The sequence below is a fragment of the Danio aesculapii genome, chromosome 16, assembly GCF_903798145.1.
Source record: "Danio aesculapii chromosome 16, fDanAes4.1, whole genome shotgun sequence".
In the NCBI taxonomy this organism is placed as follows: Eukaryota; Metazoa; Chordata; class Actinopteri; order Cypriniformes; family Danionidae; genus Danio; species Danio aesculapii.
In genome coordinates this window covers 35,199,966-35,221,802 of record NC_079450.1, presented here as the reverse complement: position 1 = coordinate 35,221,802, position 21,837 = coordinate 35,199,966, and the positions used below count along the sequence as shown (strand labels likewise).

General features: G+C 37.4%; 1 protein-coding gene across 1 annotated transcript in view; it reads right to left on the bottom strand.

Moving 5' to 3' along the window:
• Positions 1 to 231: 231 nt before the first annotated feature.
• gsk3ab (glycogen synthase kinase 3 alpha b) overlaps positions 232 to 21,837 on the bottom strand; it is a 40,318-nt gene continuing 18,712 nt past the window's right edge. The window contains exons 6-10 of the mRNA XM_056475306.1: positions 13,316 to 13,520; positions 13,133 to 13,228; positions 8,840 to 9,026; positions 4,592 to 4,669; positions 232 to 1,830 (exon numbers count right to left, since the gene is read on the bottom strand). Of these exons, the coding sequence (XP_056331281.1) occupies positions 1,763 to 1,830; positions 4,592 to 4,669; positions 8,840 to 9,026; positions 13,133 to 13,228; positions 13,316 to 13,520 (634 nt within the window). The 3' untranslated portion in view covers positions 232 to 1,762. The remainder of the gene's footprint in view (positions 1,831 to 4,591; positions 4,670 to 8,839; positions 9,027 to 13,132; positions 13,229 to 13,315; positions 13,521 to 21,837) is intronic.

Here is a 21,837-nt window from a genome sequence, read left to right as displayed (position 1 = left end):
ACTCTGCAGGGACACCGGCCCTCGAGGATCGAGTTTGCCCATGCCTGATCTACATTGTACAAGCGCTATAGAATTAAAGATTAATTGAATTGATTTCACACTCAGTTTCATCATCATCATCAAAATATGCCTTCATTTGTTCTGAACATGCGCCCTCTAGTGGCAAAAATGACATACTGTGGCTTTAATCCAACAGATAATGGACAGACAAAAATCCAACCCACAGAGACATTTTATAACTTTATTAATGAGTTTATTATTTATACCAACAAACAAAAACATAGTTCATGTCTCCCTCTCTCTCCCGTGAACCGTTCATCTCTTGACCGATGGGCCGAGCAGCCTGTGTGTGGTATATATAGTGTGGACCTGCCCTTTCCAGAACATTCTATCGGCGTTTGAGATATGAATGTTACACCAAATGACATCACACACACAAAACCCCTCCCCCATCAGACTGTTAACAACAGAATCAGACAGCAATACAATAAATAAAAAGATCAGAATTAACACTGATGAGGAAGGGGAAGGACAGGCAGGTGGGCGAGCGAGCGAGGAGAGAGAGCGAGAGAGAGAGAAAGAAAGAGAAAGAGACTGGGAGATATCAGGTAAAAACAAAATTTTGTTCAGTTTCGTCTTCCTACCCGGACACCGGGAGAGGCTGGATGAAATGTTATATACAGTCGTATGATGGAGGGAAAGGAGAGGAAGGAAGAGGAGAGCGAGAGAGACAAAGAGAGAGAGAGAGAGAGACCGAGAAAGGCTGGTTTCTGCTCACACCAGCACTGCTCCACTAGGAGGAAAATCTAATTACAAGGACAACAGAATAACAATAACAAAAATAACAAAATAAAAGGTACATGGCATTTACATATTAGCAAGGACAGAGAGGAAGGATGGAAGAAGGGGAAGACAGCTCCGTTTTCATGTCTCATTTGCTGTGTTCATGGTGTGTTTTGTTTTTTTTGAACGAGCATCCGCTAAATCCACATTTAATGGCCACACCAATGTATACAAACACTCACACACCGGTGTCGACTTCATAAAGCACAACTGTAATCAAACAGACACAGCTATTAATGGGATTGACCTATGCATTATAATGTGTGTGTGTGTGTGCGCATGGGCACGTTTCTACACCCATTCTACCTCAGCTTATCCAAACACCTAAATATTCTCCTTAAAAGACATTAAAACCCAAAAGAGTGTGCAATGATTACTTAAAACTTACATACACGCATATTAAGACACTCATTTTCATCTCGGCGAGAAGAGAAAACACACAAACACTGACATCTCACACTCGCTGCTTCATAAAACACATCACAGACCTTGCTTTTGTTTAAGAACGTGGCTAAAAGGTATCGGTTTTAAGAGCAAAAACTAATTTTAATTAGCTCGATAGCTTTAAAAATGGATGGCTGGCAGAGAGCAGTAACTGTGCGGTGCTCTTCCTGCCACTAGAGGGCAGACGTGCCCAAAAACTTGCCCCTCCCAGGGTTAAAATCTTACCAGCTCAATCATACCGAATTTAAATCGACCTCCGGTGACGACTGACGTCGTTATTCTGGGCATCACACACACTTCTGCCATTATAGGAGAATGTGAGTACACTTAACACGAGGTGACGAGTGTGTGTGTGTGAGAAAGAGACTTGTGCAAGAGAGACTGTTTGGAGCTGCTGTTGGGAAGGAGAGAGGAATGAGAAAGAAGGGATGGAGGAGAGAGGGGTGATAACGTCGCAGTAATGCCAAGGGAACAATTAGGTGTTGTTGCTCAGGGGTCCCGGTGCGGAGCTGGACTGGGCTGGACCGTCTGAACCGCTGCCCTCTGTGAAAACACACATATACAAAGAGGTAAGTACACTGGATACTTCAGGTTTTTAAAAAGTCAAACCCACAGCATTTGAAAGCACACTCCAATTGATAGTCTAAGAACCAAATGAACAGAAACATTCCTCCTTGTCCAGTATCTAGCACTCAAATAAAACATGGCAAGACACTGCAAGTGAATTAGAAAAAAAACACACACTAATAGTTAACCCATCATAATTCCCAAGTTGACTGACTACATTAAAGCCCCAAATATACTTCAAGAAAATCAAGAATGAGCTGAAATGACCTATATTTGAAAAAAGTCTGCTCAAAACAAAGTTCATTTAGAATTCGTATAGCGAAATAATTCCCCAAAGTGAACTTTTGTACGAGTTTTTGGCTCATAAATCCCTACAACATCCAAAACGTCACCAATTTAGCAACATTAACATACTTTCTGTCCTAAAACGAAGAGCAAAAATAAGTATATTGGGGCCTTAAAGCAACACTATGCAAGTTTCTCTTGCGGCTCTCCCCTGTGGTTGAGGAGCACAGCTCCCTGTTGCCAGTTGTCAACAAACCTGAAAGAACATGTATTAGCTGACACCTCATTAGGAAAACATGCCCACTGACCAGGTAAAATAGCCTGAAACATGACACTGTATTAATACAGTGACAGTGCGTAGCAATGAACCATGGCTGACCCAAGTCAAAAGACCCATATGGGTTTATTCTTTGAGCAAGAACGAAAATAACTTTGTCGAACACCACACCTACCAAAAAGGGTAGTGTTGGCAATGGAAATACAAGCCTTGTCAAGAGGACCCATATCAAACTACACTGTACTGTACTAAACCACTGAGGAACCGAGCCATTAGATTAATTCATTTCACAATTCGCTTTTGGCTAACTTCACCTAGGCTCGGAAAACAACATGTAATATGCCTTAAAGCATTTAGCAATGTTTCGCTCAAACCATGTGTTCACACCATCGCTGACAAGATAGTCAAAGTAGCAGACTGCTCATTTTTTAATGGGAGCCAATGGCAAGCTCCGGCGAAAGCGGCGTGATGCGTTTTGGATGGTGTGCTGTTGCGAAGACTTATGTTAATGAGCTATGATGCAGTTCAGCAGCAACCTAGAGAAATGTACTAGTCCACCAGTTGAGAGAATTCCAGAGAATGAAGTCAAATATAATTTGACCACATTAGTTCAAAAGCAAATCTAAGCGGAGAGGTTAATTATTGCTCTGCGGGTTTCCCTGTTTGTAAAGTAGGATGCGCACAAATTAACATTAATGTGAAGACCAAAGGCTATTAACCGTCTTCTATAAAAAAGCATGTAGAAATTAGACTAGCACATAAATGAACACAAAAGCCTCACTATACAGACAGCTTTTAATTGATTTATTCCGTAAGTAAACGTGTTTGATCAGAGTGTCAACGGTAGGGGGCCAGGGCCAGTGACGCTTTTGTCGGCAGTGATATGGATAGCATTTCTATATATGCCCATGGTTCCACTGGCAGGGCTGTGTGAACCGGGCCACCTATCCAAAGCTGCAAGTGGGATTTCAGACAACAAGAGGCAAAGTAGCAGGATTCATCTAGTCACAAGTTATTCTACCACTGGTATTTTTTTAGAGATATAATTTGAGCTGCTTTGAGAATAATCAAACATTTTTTGTTTTACAAGCTTTTAAAATGATACAAGTGTGCAAATGAGACTTTTAAAAACTTTTTTTTATACATTTCTAATTTTTAAAAAAACTGGAGGAAGTTAGGTTCAAAATTCTTGTTGACATTCTTGTTGAAAGGGTGTTTTTTTATTAATTTTTTATATATTATATATTTTTTATTTATTTATCACTACATATTACAGTAAAGAAATTAGATTCTTTTGTAGAATAAAAGTTTGCATATAATCAGACATGATATGTAACACATCTCTCTGCAAAAAAAGAACACAGATCTGAAAGAATTCAAAGTTTGCTACAGCAAAAATGCCAAAACTCAAAGGTGCATGAAAAAAATGGTTCTGTCTGCAGTCTCTCTGTTCACCTGCCTGCCAATCTGACATCAGTGAACCAAATGAATAAATGTTGTTAAATTATTAAAATCTAAAATGTCCTTCTTCAGGGGAATATTTCATTGTCAGGGGTCTGGCAGACAAAAGTATCTGGGAATTCTTATATTACATGAACAAACATTAATAATAATAAAGAGACATTAATTAGTGTGACACTCCACAAAGTTAAAAACAGCTACTGTAAATAGGGGACAAAAACTATCTACAGACAAGAAATGAAATTAGCTCAGACAAATTGTTTCACTTATATTAACATACTTAATTAAAAAGAAGGAAGTCTATTTTTTGTAATACACAAAGTTCAAACAAACCGAGATGACAAATCATTATCCTGAATGTTTTCTTTATTTACAAATGCATAATGGGTTTATTGCAAGCACACAAATAAACGTAAACTCTGTACAGTTTCCAGTGAAGTCTAATTCTAATCTGTTCAAGCAAAAAGGGCAGAGTGTTTTCAATATGTTTTTTAAAAAAACTTGAAATTGTCAAAGAAATCAGCTACTGCCAATATCTCCGACCAACATTGACACACTATATCATTGTGTATCCTATCATCTGCACCACCATACAGTATACCGAGCATAAAAATAAAAACTGAAGTATACTTCAGGGCATGTGCATTCACAAATCCACACAGACTGACAGGAAGGGTAAATCAAAGGCACTGTGTTTGTAAGTGTGATCAGTACCGTGCGAGGCAGGTGTCGTCTGCGAGCGAGCATGTGGAGGAATGAGAATGGAGTTCAACTGTGGTTGGATAGACAGCTCTGTGGGAGGGGAGAGCAAAACAGAGATTAGACATCAACATATGTAGGCTATATGCCAAAAATAAGATTCCTTTATATTTGAGCACAGACTATAGAATACACAAGACGTGTCACTCGTATAGTTTTGAATGGGGGAAAAGTGTAACGGTCAATATGGCGAATGAAGCCCTGCCTATTAGTACATGAGCAAATCATCGATAGCTATAGACTGACGTTTCTCATGGGGAGAAGCTTGGACCAGATGCGTGCTTTTACGACAGTTTTTGTGATCAACAAACACACTGGAATCTCCGCGAAAACTCTCTTCACAGCTATAAAAAAATATATCCACATAAAACTGTTCTTTTAAATGAACCAACTACACTTGAAAACAAAAGGTTTTTGCTTTCGTAATCTGTATGAAACGAACGCAAGGTACAGTCCATCCTGTCAAACATCACATGACAGCAACTACACGAACGGCCACAAACTTGTAAACAAAGAGTCGCTGTCATTTCTACACGAGACTTGCCTTCAAGACCAAGTTGTGAATTACTTCAGAAGATCAATGCGATCTGACGGTCATTATTCATGATGTCAGAAACCAAACAGTAGTTGTTTAATTTTATTGGTGATTCCAAATATTTAATGTAATCGTAAGCTTGGCAAAAGAATCTGCCTATTCGGACAGAATGCCATTTCAAGACATTTCAGAAATAGCCGCCAAGTGAAATGACTTTTCTTAAAGAGGCTTTGATTTGAGACCTAGAATTTGAAAGTCGCCGCTAGCAAATTGATGCTACCTTCCAAGATTTCAAAATTTGAGGTATACGTTGTAATATGTTCAAGGAATAACAGTGCTCGAAACTGCGACCGTTTGGGTCGCATATGCGCCAAAAATTGTATCTATGGGACCTCAAAACATATTTGGGAGCATTTGTGCGAATGCATGAAATTGATGACGTGTGACCAGTTTTCACAGCAAAATATTCACCGTATGCACGGATTTAGAAAACATTCATGCAGAACGCATCTTTGCACCTGAAATGCGAAACACAGCGCTCAGGAATAGTTTAAAACAGTTGTAATGTCAACTTGCTGCAGTAAACAAATCCCGCAATGTCCGGCCCGCCTTTAAGCTCCTCTTATTGGCCCACTGCGCTACAACAGAACGCGAATGGATTGGTTAATATCAGCTGTCAATCACTCAGTTCAGATGACAGAGAGCTACAGCCGTGAAAATGTGAAGCGCTGAAGATGAGAATGAAAACAACACTGACAGATTGTGTTTGTGAAACCACCTAAAGTTACAAATAATGACATCTGATTAGTGATCTTGTGGTGAATGTTAATCCACCATTTACACTTTTTTCCCAAGAGTGGATAAAATACTTCCAGAGGTTAAAATCCACCATGAAAATGACTGAAGCATTCACAGTAAAGCTGGTGGGACGAAGTCTTCAGGTAACAGTGTTTGCCACATCTACACATTTTAAGCATGAGATGTTCTAACGTTATTTAATCCTTCATTTAGTCATCACAATGCTGTCACTTGTGCGACTGACAAAGTGTTCACTATCTCTAAAAAGCATGCATTCACTGAGATTAAGCTAATATTGTGCAAAGACCGGTATTGCTGTTAAGATGACGTATGCAAATAATAAAGTTATATGTCAACAGCATCGGTGCAATATCAGACAGCACATGTGAGAACAGTACAGTTAATATCATTAACTCAGTTCATCCTATTCAATTCAAGCAGTGTGTGCAGGGCTGGTGGGTGCATGCAAATTTTTTTTGTTAGTTTTGATTTCGTGTTTATTTCAAATGCATTAAATATGCTAATATAAAATGTGTAGTAACGCTGCTCATAATTTTTGGTGAGTGCGACTAAATTTTGTCTGGTGCTCCTAAATTTAAGTTACGAGCAACGGTGCTACCAAGAAAAAAATATTAATTTCGAGCCCTGAAAAATCTATCCCAGGGTACCCAATTTAACCCAAATCTCAAGTTCCCTAATCTAAAAAGCTGAATGTCCATGGCATCTAATAATTACACAGGCCACTGTTGTGCTAGTATACAAATAATACAATATTCAAACAATATTTTCAAATCATAACAATAATAAAATGGTTTTAGCTTGAATAAGTTGCTTGACTTTAACAGTGACTTTTAATAACAACAAAAGATCATTCAACTCCAATTGTGATACAAATCTGAGGTACTGTTTGCACCTATTTTCCATATTTGATAATTATTTTGAACACGCAGATTTTGGAAGACCATTTGGAAGACAAAGCTTCAAAATGTGTATTGCTCTGTCATGTTAGTCTTCGATGACAGGTAGTCTTGTGACTGAATTTGACTTTAATGTCAGTTGATGAGCATGAAGGAATTAAATGGAGCCGAATATTAGACTGATGATAACAACAGGTGTGTAACTATAGAAACAACAATTGATAAATGAAAACTAAGATTTAAAGCAACAAATAAAAGTCCCCAATTTCCCGTTACTAAATGAAAAACATTATACATAAAATTCCCTGACTTCCAATGTCTAAATATAAATTAATACTTCAGACATTTCATGAAATGTGGGAATCCAGATTTAACAATTAAAGGTCCAAAAACAAAAACAGCTGGCTCCTGTAATTACACATTTTTTAAGCTGGCAAACAGACAGAATATATTGCTACATGTGCTGCCATTTTTATGGATCTCTCATCAGATCTCGATTTCAAGCTTTCTTTATTAAACTAGTGCATATTCCTGAAATTTAATAATTCTGTTTAAGTTAATAGATTTTTTTATCGTATACAAAGGTTTGAGGAAGTTAAATATAAAAGCCGACCTATATTAATTTTAAATAGAGTAAACGTGGATAAAACCAAATATTGTTTTTGAATACAACATAAGAATTTTCTACTTAATGTTAAATGTGACAATGAGTGTGTTTACGTGTACATTCATAACCTGTTTATGTTCAATAAGCCAACAAAACCAGTGGAAAGTAAACATTCTAAAGCATGAACCGATCATCACAGCTAGATTTGTGCCACTTACATTTAGCGCTGTGCAATGAATTGAAATCGATTCATAATCAATACACAATTATGCTATAAGCAAAAATTGTAAAAGGCTGCGATAAGAATACGATATAAACGTATAAGTACAACATAAATATACAAAATGTACCAAACTAAACGCATTAAACAACGCCTCCTTAGAGGGTTTATACAAATTGATTTTAAAACAGCCAATTTAAAAAACAAAGCACATTTAGTGAAGTTAGTCACATTGTAATGTGTATTTACATAGCGCATTTATCGTGTACGGCCATACACCCAAAGTGCTTCACAATAATGGTCTCTCCACACCACCACCAGTGTGCAGCATGCACTTGGGTGATGCGACGACAGCCACGGGAGAACAGTGCGTTCACCACACACCAGCTACTAGTTGAGTGGAGAGATGATGATGGAGCCAATTCAGTGGACAGGAATGGAGGGATTTTGGACAAGATATTAGCATTTTGACTCTATTCACTATTTTTGATATACTGGTAAAGCAGTTACAGTAATTTTACAGCAATTGGCCTGTATTACTGTTTGAAAGGGGGCTATTATCTTATAGTTAGTCATTCTAAATTGCCAATTTGGTGTTTAATGAAACTCTAATACTTACAGATTCAAAAGCTCATAGATCAAGAAAGAGTTTTTTCAGTCTACAAGCAGTAAGCAATTACAAAGTGAGGTAAAGCATGACAAAATAGCAGCAAGTTAATACCTGGTGGAAACAGGGCCTTAATGACATGCCTTAATAGCTTCAGCCCAACACAATTATTCACCAAATGGAGAACAACTGCTCTGCTGTGTTTACTTTTAGGTTCATTAGACTTGGATCCATCTAATTAATACTGACTGGTTGTTTATTTGACAACATGCAGTTAAGTTAGACACACTTTCTCGACAAGACAAGAGCTTTCTTTTGAACGTTCATCTTAAATTATGGTCAAGAGTGGCAAAATCAGCTCGCTAGATTTATTCACCACCTCAGAGTATCAAAGCGCAGAGCATTCCTGATGCGTTTGAGATGCAAAGAGACAGACGAAGAAAGCGAGAGCGTGACTCTCCGATTACTCAGCCGAGGTGTATGTGCAATGGAAGTGGCAGTTCTTTCAGCTTCACTCACCCACAGGGCTGAAGTTGAAGAGCTGGGGAAGTTCTCGGCCATTAGGCAGACGGGCATTGGGCTGGCGCAGCTCATCAAAGAAGGCGTGTGCGCAGGCCTCCAGCGGAGAGAGCCGCGTCACCGGCGTGTACTCCAGCAGACGAGAACACAACGAGATGGCTTCTGGAGGAGTCCTCGGCTTAAACACCTGACACAAACACACACACAGTCACATCTGAGCTGTTTACACATTAATGACCTTCGAATAGCATCAGGTATTGTTTAACCTACTGAGGCATTCGGGCAATCAAAAATATGATTTTAAAATGGCTTTGGAGCGCTGAAATCACTGAAATTTGTGTGGTTTGACTGTCTTTTTTTAGTACACAACATGAACAAAAGCTAAATATCAGCTGTGTGGACGCTGGGACTGATTCCATGATTTTAAATCAATCTTAAAATGTCAACTGAGACACTTAGGAGCCGATTACACTGAACGTGCTTTTTGCATTGAGGCGCAGCTTTTTTCTTTTATGATTTACTAACAGCTGCAAGCACTTTGCACTCTGCTTATGCATTTTGCCAATGCGCCTCTGCGCTCGCACCTGAAAAGCCAACTGAGTGAAAAAAAAGAATTACGTCAGTCACGTCTTTTTCCTTCTCCAATCAAATGAAAGCAGAGGCGGGGTTTCCGTTGAGGCGACAGCAGTGTTTGTGTTGTCAAGACGACTACAGAGACTTTTGAAGACAGAAGAGACTAGTAGTTGCTGTTTGAGTTATTCGGAGCTGCATGACTTCACAAATCTTGAATATCACAAGTAGGCATAGGCCGGTATTAGATTCTTGACGGTATAATAACCTTGGATAAAAATATCACTGTTTCATGGTATTGTGATTACTGCTCTAAAATGTATTCTTTTTAAATGTCTGGGTAAAAAACTACAACTTTTTCCCTTTTGAGCACAATACATTTTATTTTTAGAAACCTGTAAAAAAAATTGTAACAGTAAACATCAGGCTAAATGAATCATTGACTTCTGCTGTCTTTATGTTTCAAAAACAGATTTTTTTTTTTTACAATTTAAAACGGCATTTTTGGATATCTTTTCTGCTGAAGATACGGTTGTCCTAAAAAAAAAAAAAAAAAAATTAACAAAAAAAAATCTTACACATATCTTTGACGGTATTAAAACCTTGACTTTTCCAAACTGTGGTATACCTTGAAAATAGTTATCGTCCCAAGCCTAATCACAATAGCATTAAATATTAAAATTATACCAATAGCAACAGCAGCACTCACGCACAATAGGCAGCTGATTCAGTCGCTGCATGATTCTGGTTAAAATGAGAATCGAAATTTTTTTGCTTAAAATAAAGATCACGATTTTCTCAGGATTCTGTAGATGTAAAATAAGGGTTATGTGTGGGCTATTATTATTATTTCTCAAACATATAATAAAACAACAATAATAATATGTGTAGCTCTAATGTTGATTAAAATGCTAAATTTTAGATTTTAAAGTGGTGGACTTAAACAGACTTTAAATTTGTCCTGGTCATTAATGCACAGTAGTGTGATGACATCAGAATACAACTATTGATAATTCTGAAGTTGAATTATTATGTTTGAGACATATGCTTGCAATCAGTCATTGACAACATTATTAAAAAACATTTTTTTTCACTGGTAAAATCAGACATTTGTCATTCTTAGATTCCCTCTTGCATTATATAGGCTTGAGTAGTTATACTGACACTGTTAAACATTTATTCTCATGCACAAGACTGTGTTTGCTACAAAAGAAAAAAAAAACATCAAATGCTAGTCCTAATCATAACTCTAAAATACAAATTTGATTATTTAAATGATGTGCGGGCTTTCGGTTTCATTTTCACTGCTAAGTGTGGTTCATACTTCCCGCGCGGCTCCCAAACAATCGCTCTGTACCACAAACTGAATGTTACAACTTTTTTACCCGTTATTCACAAAGCCTATGCAGGTTCTGTTCACTAAAGTAGACTTCATTCACAGGCGCGCACCCGGCCTCTCTGCGGTAACACCTCACAGTCAGCTCGCGTCACGCGTAATTTCGCGGTCACGAATACATCATTACATGAAGACAAAAATGACTTTTTTTTGGTGAATTATTACCTTATAAATACAGCATGTAACGCTTAACACAATTTGAAGGTGTCCGCGTTGCTGAGCAACGTACAGTTTATGTAAATTATTACAAATTTAAAATTGTTATAAAGTGTATACTACAGTTTAAGTCAGAATTATTAGCCCCACAGTGAATTTTCATTTCTTTTTAAAATCTTACCCAAATGAATTTTAACAGGGCAAGAAAATTTTCACAGCATGTCTGATGATATTTTTTCTTCTGGAGAAAGTCTTACTTGTTTCATTTTGGCTAGAATAAAAGCAGTTTTTATTTTTTTTTTAAACCATTTAAAGGTCAATTATTAGCCCCTTTAAGCTACATTTTTTTTCAATAGTCTACAGAATAAACCATTGTTATACAATAACTTAATGGCCTAATTACCTAACCTGCCTAGTTAACCTTATTAACCTAGTTAAGCTTTTAAATGTCACTAAGCTGTATGGAAGTGTCTTGAAAAATATCTAGTAAATATTATTTACGGTCATCATGGCAAAGATCAATAGATCAGTTATTAGAAATGAGTTATTAAAACTATTATGTTTAGAAATGTATTGATAAATATCTTCTCTCCGTTAAACAGAAATTGGGGAAAATAATAAACGGGGCTAATAATTCTGACTTCAACTGTACGTAAAACAATGTTAATACTTGTGCGGCCACCTTTGCTTCTCTCCTGATCTTGAAAATATGATTGGCAGAATCATAGAAATGCTGGATTAAGATCATCTAGGGGGTCGAATCGAGATCGCAATCTTTTTTTCGATTAAATGTGCAGCTCTACTGCCTAGTGATATAAAAAGTGCAAAAAAAAGTGGTGCATTGTGGTACGCCTTGCGTTTTTGGAACGTAAAAGCGTGTTCAGTGTGATCGGCCCAGCTTTAATAGGTGATTTAATGAAATGTTTATTAAAAAAAAAAAAAGCTACAAAAATATTATTTCATCATTAACCATTAACCAGTAAAATCCTTAACGTTTGTTTATCAGTTCAACAAAAGCTGTCTGGCATTACATGCTGATATATGGAACAGATAAAAATCATCTAGCTTATATGTGTTATTCTCAATATTTTATTTATAACTATGAAAAACCTATAATTGGGATATAATTTTGCTTTCATAACTTGAATTATATTACTTCATAACAAAGTACTTGCAGTAAGTGTCATTCTATAATCTTTAAACAGCTATAATTTTAGTACAAGTAATAGACTATAAATATTGCACAGATCTACTATACTACGATATGCTTTGTTTCTTGGGATATGAAATTAAGCTTTAAAATGTCATCCATTTTATAAAGGAATTCATTCAATGTCATTTTGCATCTCTTTAAAGGGATGTGACTGATTGATACAAATGTCTTTGTTCAAGTAGCAGTGCAGAGCAGAAATAAACCATCAGCTCTTCCTCTTTACTACTGGTTATACAATGGTTATGGCTACTTTTTATATTTAAAAAAATAAAGATGAATGAACGCTGGGGAGAGACAAACATGGTGACTGATACAAATATCAAACCGGCCCCAGCCCGCAGTCTTCGTTCAGCATTGGGACTTACCCTGTATCAGCCATGCTGCAAACTCAAAACCATGGGTGGGATGGCTTTTTCATACAGTGCGCCCAAGCTGTGGAATGCGCTACCCATCAGCATTAGGAATGCTGCCTCTCTGGACTGTTTTAAACAAATTCTTAAGACTCACCTTTTTAGTATTGCTTTTAACTTAGGATGACCAATTTGTTCAACTTTTTATTTTATCTTATGGTTCATATTGCATCTTTAATTCATATTCATATTGCATCTTTTTATTGTTGTGCTGTTTTGCTGCCTTATTGTTAGTATTTTATCTTGTAGCACTCTTGAGTTTAGGAAAAGCGCATTACAAATAAAATTTATTATTATTATTATTATTATTATTATTAACATGAGAAGGCATGCAGAAATAACCAAAACAACAGTATTTAAATGTCAGAAATTAAACATCAAATTGATGAAGCCATTTTCTAATTATAACACTGAAATTAAAATTCCGTACAGCCACATTTTATACGTTACTTGACTACTTTCTTTATGTTTAATATTTGTCCAAGTGGAGACTTCAAATTACGAATACTTCGTGCATCGCTAGTAATCTCCTGTAAAGTATGCTTTACCTTTGTCCAAGGGTGTGCTTTGATCTGTGGGAATTTAAACTCCGTGTAGTTGGGGTTCATCTCTCGGATCTGTTCTCTTGTGGGGGTCCCCAAAACCTGCAGAGTAGAAAGAGATAGAATTATTATGAGTGTTTGTGCTTCCTCTCAAAAAAAACAGCACAGCAACATATTTCCGGCACTCACCTTGATGATCTCCACTAACTGGTCCACTCCACTGTCCCCGGGGAATATGGGCTGTCCCAGAAGCAGCTCCGCTAATACACAGCCGGCTGACCAGATATCAATGTTGGATGTGTAATCCGTGGCTCCGAATATTAGCTCAGGAGCGCGGTAATACCGGGAACAGATGTATGACACATTTGGCTCTCCACGAACTAACTGCTTTGCACTGTGGAAATCAAACAATTGGGGATTTTAAACCACTACAAAAGACCAACACACACAACAACAAGTAAAAGTGATGAAGGGAGTTGCATTTGATAAACTTGCACCTGTATAGCACTGCTGAATAACAGTTGTATTAAAAGGTGCTGTATGGAAGTTTTCAACTATACTGAAGCATAAATATACCATAATTTGTTTGCAGACATTTAAGAAACATGCTAAGTGAACATACATGTTTGTGTGAAAAATAATGCTAAAGTCAGATATTCTCATTTGAAAATTTTCATTCTGTGTTGAATGCCTGTAGCTACGTTTCCTTTAACCTATTTTTATGCAAATTTGGGATATGTGCATAAAAACATGGTTCATAAAACAGTCTCACGCCTTCAAACGCCAGCACAAGTAACAACTGCGTGTCAGCATCGTCTTCTGAGGTGCAAGTCATCTATTAAATAAGTAAAAGATTGATGCAGCTTCTCCTACCACAAAAAATTTCAGTTTTTAATTTTTATATTTGACGCCAGTTAATCAGGAAGCAACAATTTTATTCTCTTTGACTTGTTGGATGGAAACGCTGCTTTATTTGCACGTTTTTTTTTTATGCGATATTCCAGTTTTGCGCATATATTTAACTAACATCTTTAGATGAAAACATAGCTTGTGCTTGTTTTGAATCTAACTCCACCTACTGCCAGTTTACTCAATTATATTTTAGCACCCTAGTCTTGTTAATCTGGCAACCTGCATGTTCGTAAAGTCAGAGGAGGAGAAGGCTGGGTAAAAACAAAAAGCATCGCCAATATTTTGAATTTGGACTGCAATACCCATTTCAATCCTAGTGCCAGTCCTACATACTGCACCTTTAAAACAGGACACCAACTCTATTCCTGGAGGGTCACAGCTCTGCACAGTTTAGCTTTAACCCTAATTAAATCACACCTGATCATTCCTTAAGTCACTAATGGCTCGTTTTCACTGACTGGTACGGTTCGGTTTGGTACGGGTCACCTTTATCAGGCTTGCGTTTCCACTAACAAGGGTACCCTTTTGGTGGGTGTGGCGTATGACAAAGTTTCAGTCGACGTCATTCTCGCTCGATGAAATGTCTACAATAAAGCTGTATGGGTCACTTACATATCATATGAGAAGCTCTTCTCACAACACAGATGCTTCATACACATAAATACTTGTGTAGAAATGTTTATTACTAACTTTTCAATGAACATGAGTTGATTATAACTGCAGATCAATGACAGTGCGAAAAAGCCTACTGTAATGTCTGTAATTATATTAAATAACTAAATAAATGAACATATATAAACACAGACAGCCCCTTACAGTCTCCGATATGTTACCAACTACAGAAGAAATACATATAGCAGACATTTCATCAATATTTAAGTTCAAAACAACACAAAATATAGCCTACAGTCAGTGAAAACCTCTTATCTGTGTCTATAATCTTCAGCAGCATATGTAGCCTCTGTTAGAGAGTAATTCCGTCATTCCGGTTCATATTAGTCCAAAAGGTGAAGATAATAAGTTAGTTAATCATGGCATTTTTGCCATTCGCGTTTGCTGAAAATATAATGTGCTCCTTTTTTCCGGCTTCTCCTTTGTTTCTTCACGCTTCACTCTCGTGTTTGTCAGTGTCTGACAGGATCGGGTTTCAAAAGCACATCAATAATCAAGCACAGGTTATTATCATCAGCTCAAGAAGTTTGTTATTTCAGATATAATGTTAGACGCGCGCGAGCGCAAGGAAGACAGCTAAACCGCTCGCGCCTCAGACTGGCTTGTAAAAAAACTATGGGGCACAGGGTAAATCTGCTCTTCTTCTTGGCTTTGTGGCTGTTCAAGACGACGACAAGGTTTGTTTGAGCCCAGATCGACCATGGCTCGTTATTATATGTATTTATAATTCTGCTATAATCTATCGCTGTGTATTTCAAACATGGCGGTTTTTTTGTTTTCATTCTGGCTTGTTGCGCAAGCGAATGACACCTCTCTGTAAACCAATAGCGTTCAGCTGCGCGTGTGGCTCCGCCTTTTGGTACCCTTTCTCGTGTTTGGTACCGAAAGGGTGTCGAAAAAGTGGTACGGTATGATTCAGTACGCTTTTTGACAGTGGAAACGGCCATAAAAGCGTACCAAACCGAACCGTACCGTACCACTCAGTGGAAACGGGCCATAAGGTCATGTCCAGTTGATACAGGCATTTTTATAAACCGTTTTCCCTGCTTTCGTTTAAAAAAAAAAAAAAAAGTCTGTTCATATGATATGTAAATGGCAAAACACTCGTGGCAAAACACACAGGTGGTGATAATGACCCTTTTATGCTAGGTTCACACCAAACGAGAAATTAAGTATATTCACAAGGGATGTAATGATTATTCATCGTGAGCCGGTTGAAATCGATTTAACCTGCACTTTCAAGAGTGAGCAAGAGGTGGGGCGGCAGAGTAATGACAGCGATGAGGTGCGCCAGACAAAACACAAACTGTGCGCAAATACTGCAAAAAGACGTTTACTTACACTAACAGAACAACAAATATGAACCACATAAACACAGCGAAAAATTACTGTCAGAGATGTCTGACCGCAAATAAACTATTAATAAGCCAAACCACACTGAATGAATGATTTGCAGCTCCGCTTGCTCTGACGAGTGCTACAGAGATCACACGGTGCATCAGTGTTTTCATAGCGAAAGTGTGAAGATGTCTTTCAGATTGAAAGAGAAAGATGTGCCGTCACAAAACCAGATATTAGATTGTTCCTTTTTACCCTCTCTTTTTCAATTTAGTTTATGCATATTTTAATCATTTGCTTATTATATTGTATATTATAATCAGTATTTTATGCCAGTGGCCAGTCTCCTGGATAAGAGGGCCTACTGACCACCTCTGTACACACCGATGTGTTTTAGGCTTTCCTCTCTACACTAGCCATCTCAGTCCACAGTAAAAGAGTTTTTTTAATCAGGAGGGGACATTGTAAAAGTCCAAAGAGCTCAGCTTATGTTAGAAAACAGAGATATTTCTTTTTAAAAACATTAAATTCTAGCACAGTCACAGTTTGTTAGTATTAAAGAGCCTTCTTTAATTTGTATTGTTCATTTTTGATTTGGAATTAGTTTTAAATTTGTAATTTAACTGCACCATCAAAGAGTCTTCTTTAGTTTGTATTATCCCCTTATTATTTGGATTTTGTTTTAAAATTTCAATTTAGTTATTGCAGAAAAAATTTTTGTAAAGAAAACAAAATTGTACAGCATTTGAGAAAAAAAAATTAAAGGGCCCTTGTTCACCTTAAGTTTGTTTCAAATAATTTTGTTAAAAAAACCTGACTAAATTGTTAATCATAAGATTAGTATCATGAATCGTATCGCATCGTGAGTCAGGTGAATCGTTACACCCCTAATATTCACAAGTAAACATGAGAACAGCGGCGGAATACTGTTCAGCGGGCGAACAATGTGCAATACAAAGATACATCTGCCATAAATGTGCGAAACTTGTGTCTTCCGTATTTTGTGTGAACCCAGCAATGTTGGCCAATCAGAAAGGAGAAAACATCGCACATGCTGACATCATAAGTTGTAGTGTCCACGTGACCACACTGTACCCAGAGTGTTGGAAAATCTTCACCCAGACCAGAGTTTTCAGAAAGTTTTGGTTTTAGTCACCTGATACTCACATTTTTATATGAACTAACAGCAAAACCATGTGAAATTCCCCGTGTTACACCCGTGTTCATGTGGACATGGCCTTCAGGTAAATGTGTTGAGCAAGGTTGAAGGTAAACTCTGAGGGCCTCTAGGAGTTTGAAACCCCTACAAGGGATAATTTAGAAACATTTACATAGTTTACATTTACATAGCCAACTTTTTTTGTCTTCTGTTGAAAAAATGAAAAATGTTTTCAACCAAACAGTTAATGTTTGTCTTTGATTATAGGAAAAAAAACTGATGTGACCTGTCATTGCTGTTGTTGCTCAGGGGCTAATTACACTTCAAACATGTTATTTCCAGTTTGATGCAGCTACTACGCACAAACAAAAAGTGGACCAAACACCACAGGACGACACTGGAAGGACACAGCATGTGATGGGCTGAGATTTCTCTTGTCAAATTCAATGCAGGCACACAGTAGTCACCAACTGACTAGCATTTCCATAACATACAAGCGAATCTGTACTGAACGGCAAGATCTTCAACTCAGAACATCAATCCACACAAGACGGGAACACCCATCTCTTACAGGACCCAACATGCATGTTAAGGCCCCACATTTGCTTTAAGTGAAATTGTAGAATTAACTGCTGTAACAATTTTAGACATGGCTAAAATGAGGCTGAAGAGTTCAAAACAGTTTGTCAAAATCAATATGCTCCTAAAGAACTTCAGTGGAGATTTAATTAAAGGCACTGTGTCTCTTGCACAGTCTGTTGAGGTCAAATGCAAGCAAAAAGACATTTATAAGGGTGAAAAAAAAATACAATCGTACTATCACAACCAAACCAGTGCATTGTTTTTTTTTGATGTTGTTTGTTTTTAGCATTCGGAAGCTAGTGTTTAGAGTTTTTCGGAATCTGACTGGAATTAACCAGACTTGATTTGCCTGTACATTCATAAGCCGAGTACACATGCTAGATGACAAAACACAATAGCCCCTTTCACACATACAGACCTTTGCGGAAAATAACCGGCAATTATTTAAAATAACAGGCCCTTTTTGAAAATACCGGTAAATTCGTTCAGGCTGTTTTCCAGGAAGAGAAGTTGTAACATTACCAGTAATTTGCCGGAATCATGCGCTGCGTAAACGTCGAAGGAAGATTGCCGGAAAGAGCGTGTTCACGTCTAGAACACGCTAACGTGTGACATCTACTTTAGCCAATCAGAATATTCAGAGGTATTCACATCCACTGTTTATGAAAATCCAGACACATTTAGCTGATAGATGGTAGTCAGACAACATTTCTATTTTCCTTCTTAATCCCAACAGTGTATAAAATGACTGATAAAACGCTTATGATAAACCGCTGTTTGTTCAAGCTCTGACGCACGTGAAGCAGCCAGTGAGCGCCAGCACACACACATTTTATGAACATCTCGACATGCGAAAGTGTTCCTCCATATGTTTTCATCAAAGTTGTTCACAATACTCCACAGAGTTTGTAATGTAGTCAAATGTTTACAAATACAAGCGCAGCCGTTAAGAGATCATTTCCAGTTAATGATGTCAGAATTTACCGGTATTTTGGAATGGATGTGTGAATGGTCTTTTCCGGAAAAATTCCTAATGTCCTTGCCTGTGTGACCAGCGCTTTTTTTAATTTACCGGTAAAGTTGTTCTAGAAATTTTCCGGATATTTACTGATATCACTGTGTGAAAGGGGCTAATGTCTAACTCAAAATTCAAGCCGTCTACAGGGTTTTGTTTTAAAAGACAGAGTAAGCATAAAGACAAGTAAAAGGATGCAGTGGAAGCGCAAAAAAAGTCTGAAATTTAAGTCTATGACTTTCCCACTGTAGCAATACCTGCTCGTTGCTGCACTCTCAACTATTTTCCACACCTCGAGCCCCACACTCTGGTACATTCAAGCAGCTTGAAGCAGTTTGTTATGATGTGCTACAGCCCATCACAACCTATTTAAACCAATCAGTTTAACTTGGGTTCATTTATCCAGAGTTTGCAGCCATTTCACAGATAATGCTGCAAATTTGCATGCTTCAGGTTTTATCAGTTTTAAGACTCCAGCACAAGAAGTGGCACACTGAATATTCACTCATGCAGATAATTCTCTCAGCTCACAATTTTTTTTTAATGTTCTTGCACTGCAACATTTAAGCTGAATGCAATTAGAATAACCTCAAAATATCCATCTCTAAGACAGTCAGTCAAGTTGGAGTCTGAAATTAAACTCTTGTGGAGTTTTGAAAATGACAACAGCGCTGAAATCATTGCTATTAATCAACAAGAAACTAAATTAAAACTCTTACACTAATATGTCATTCATCACAATAAAGTGTCTATTGCTAAGATCAAGCGGCCTCATACTTTCAGTTTTTCAGCACACGCATAATGAGCCGACAGAGCCTTCACAGCACCCAAAACAGCAGCAGGGGAGATGAGCACCAGTCACTGAATCCAGCATAGGGGTTCTCAACTCATTCACCCCATTCTGTCTTTATATTATGCTCTGTCACAAAGTCGCATGTGCTCAATGTTCAAGTGCTCAACTCTGACTCCACTTTAAGTGCACACGCGTGCTGCATCACACAGCGCCTGCAGTTAAAACTTTTAAACCCACAGCGGTTTATCAAATCTTTCATTGATAATTGATCCTTTTCCCCACAATTGACAGCAAGACTGAATACAGAAGCATTGTCTGATTGACAAACAGCACCTACATGTGTTCAAAAGAATCTGAAACGTCAAATGGGATGAATTTATGCCGCATTTTCTAAAGTAATACTCACTGTTAGGGTTGAGCAATGTGGACCAAATTGGCATCGTATGATGTCTTATGTGAAACATCGCGATGGACGATGGCATCGTCGTCATAGGCTGCAGTGAATTATTTAGCAATAATTAATTCATTCATAACAAATTAATTATTTGTAGCCTACCGTTCCAACTATCTGACCCGCATGGTTTTGATTTACCCATAACTAAATCATCAATAAATAATATTCTTTCAATCAATCACTTTTTCTGTGGGACTCTGTGGCATGAATAGGCAGAGTGATCTGTGTTCTTATAATGGCGTCAACACACTTGGTTGGTAAGCAAAAGATTGAAGCAGTGTTCTGATGCTGTGACACGCTACCTGATAGATTCAAAAGACTGAAGAGTCTTTAGACAAAGAAAAGATTAATTAAATATCACGTTAAACAACTATAGTGAGACGCGATCCTGTGCTATATCCTTGATAAACTGTATGACGTGCGCTACTCTCTGGGGTTTTGTGCTCAAAGCACCCCATACTTACTACCTGGAGCTCAGATGTGCGCATATACTGCTGAAGCGCATGCCAGAGTGTGTGTATGTGGTCACATGAAGTGCGTTTTCAGCGGTAAAGTGTGGAAGAAGGGTTATTGAGAAACGATAGGTGAAACGCCAGTGTGGACGTGGATCATTTTTATTCTAAAACGCTATTTTAAAACTAAGATGTATTAGTGTAGTGTCCACTTTCCTTCCTAATCTTCCTAATGTAGTCTCCACTTTCCTTCCTAATCTTAACTGCCTCTCTGACTATACCACTAACTGTACTCTCTCTCAAAAAAAACAAATAAATAAAAAAAAAAAATAAAAATTACTAATGCTCAGATTCTTAGACTTTACACACCTGAAACTTGTCTATAGCACTTGTTCACTGCTGCTCTTATAGTTGTGTAAACTGCTTCCTTTCCCCTTATTTGTAAATCGCTTTGGATAAAAGCGTCTGCTAAATGACTAAATGTAAATGTAAATTTAAAAGTAGTGTAAACGGGGCGCAAACGGGGAGCAAGCGGTTTGCTGCTGCGAAGGGGGCGGGGTGTAGGATCGTGATTGTGGCTTAGCATCGTGATGTCTATCCGCCATTGGCGATGGAATCGTCTATCGACCCAACCCTACTAACTGTATTTAGCTTTTCGCTTGTATGGTTGCTCTGACCTGTCAAAACACCTCTCAAAACGCGTTTAGACATTAAATATTTGAACATGTGTACATTACTGTAACACGGTTTATTCAAGAACATTTGAGCTGGTTTCAGTTCTTAGTTCTTTAATTTTACTTAAAAAAAAAAAAAAAAAATATATATATATATAAATAAAAATTTAATTGTTAATTAAATCCCATTTTGTAATTTAACCAATTTGCATGTAAATATGCTATGCGAAGAAAAGGAAACCATTTATTTTTGACATGCTTATTTTTATGAAATCGTGAATATAGGTCTATATAAATCACCTTGCAATTTTAAAATTATTGTTTTTTGCTTTGAGTAGGCTATTCAGTTCATAGAATCAGATCAAACTTTTATGAAGTTTTTTTTAAATAAAATCAGTTGTTTACTGTATAAAAAATATAACATTTTGAAGTATTTATATTTATGGGCTAATACAGAGGTTCTCAAACTAGGGCGAATCCTTTTGGGGCCCCCCAAAGAATAAAAACGATGCAAAAAATTAACACTTTAGTTAAAACATTTTAAATTGTACTATTCATGCTCTGGATTAAATTTTGTGAGATGTCAGAGGAGTTGACATTGTTTCATTGCTTGTTTCAATTGATCAAATCTTCAAGCGCAGTGTTCACTGTGGTCTATTC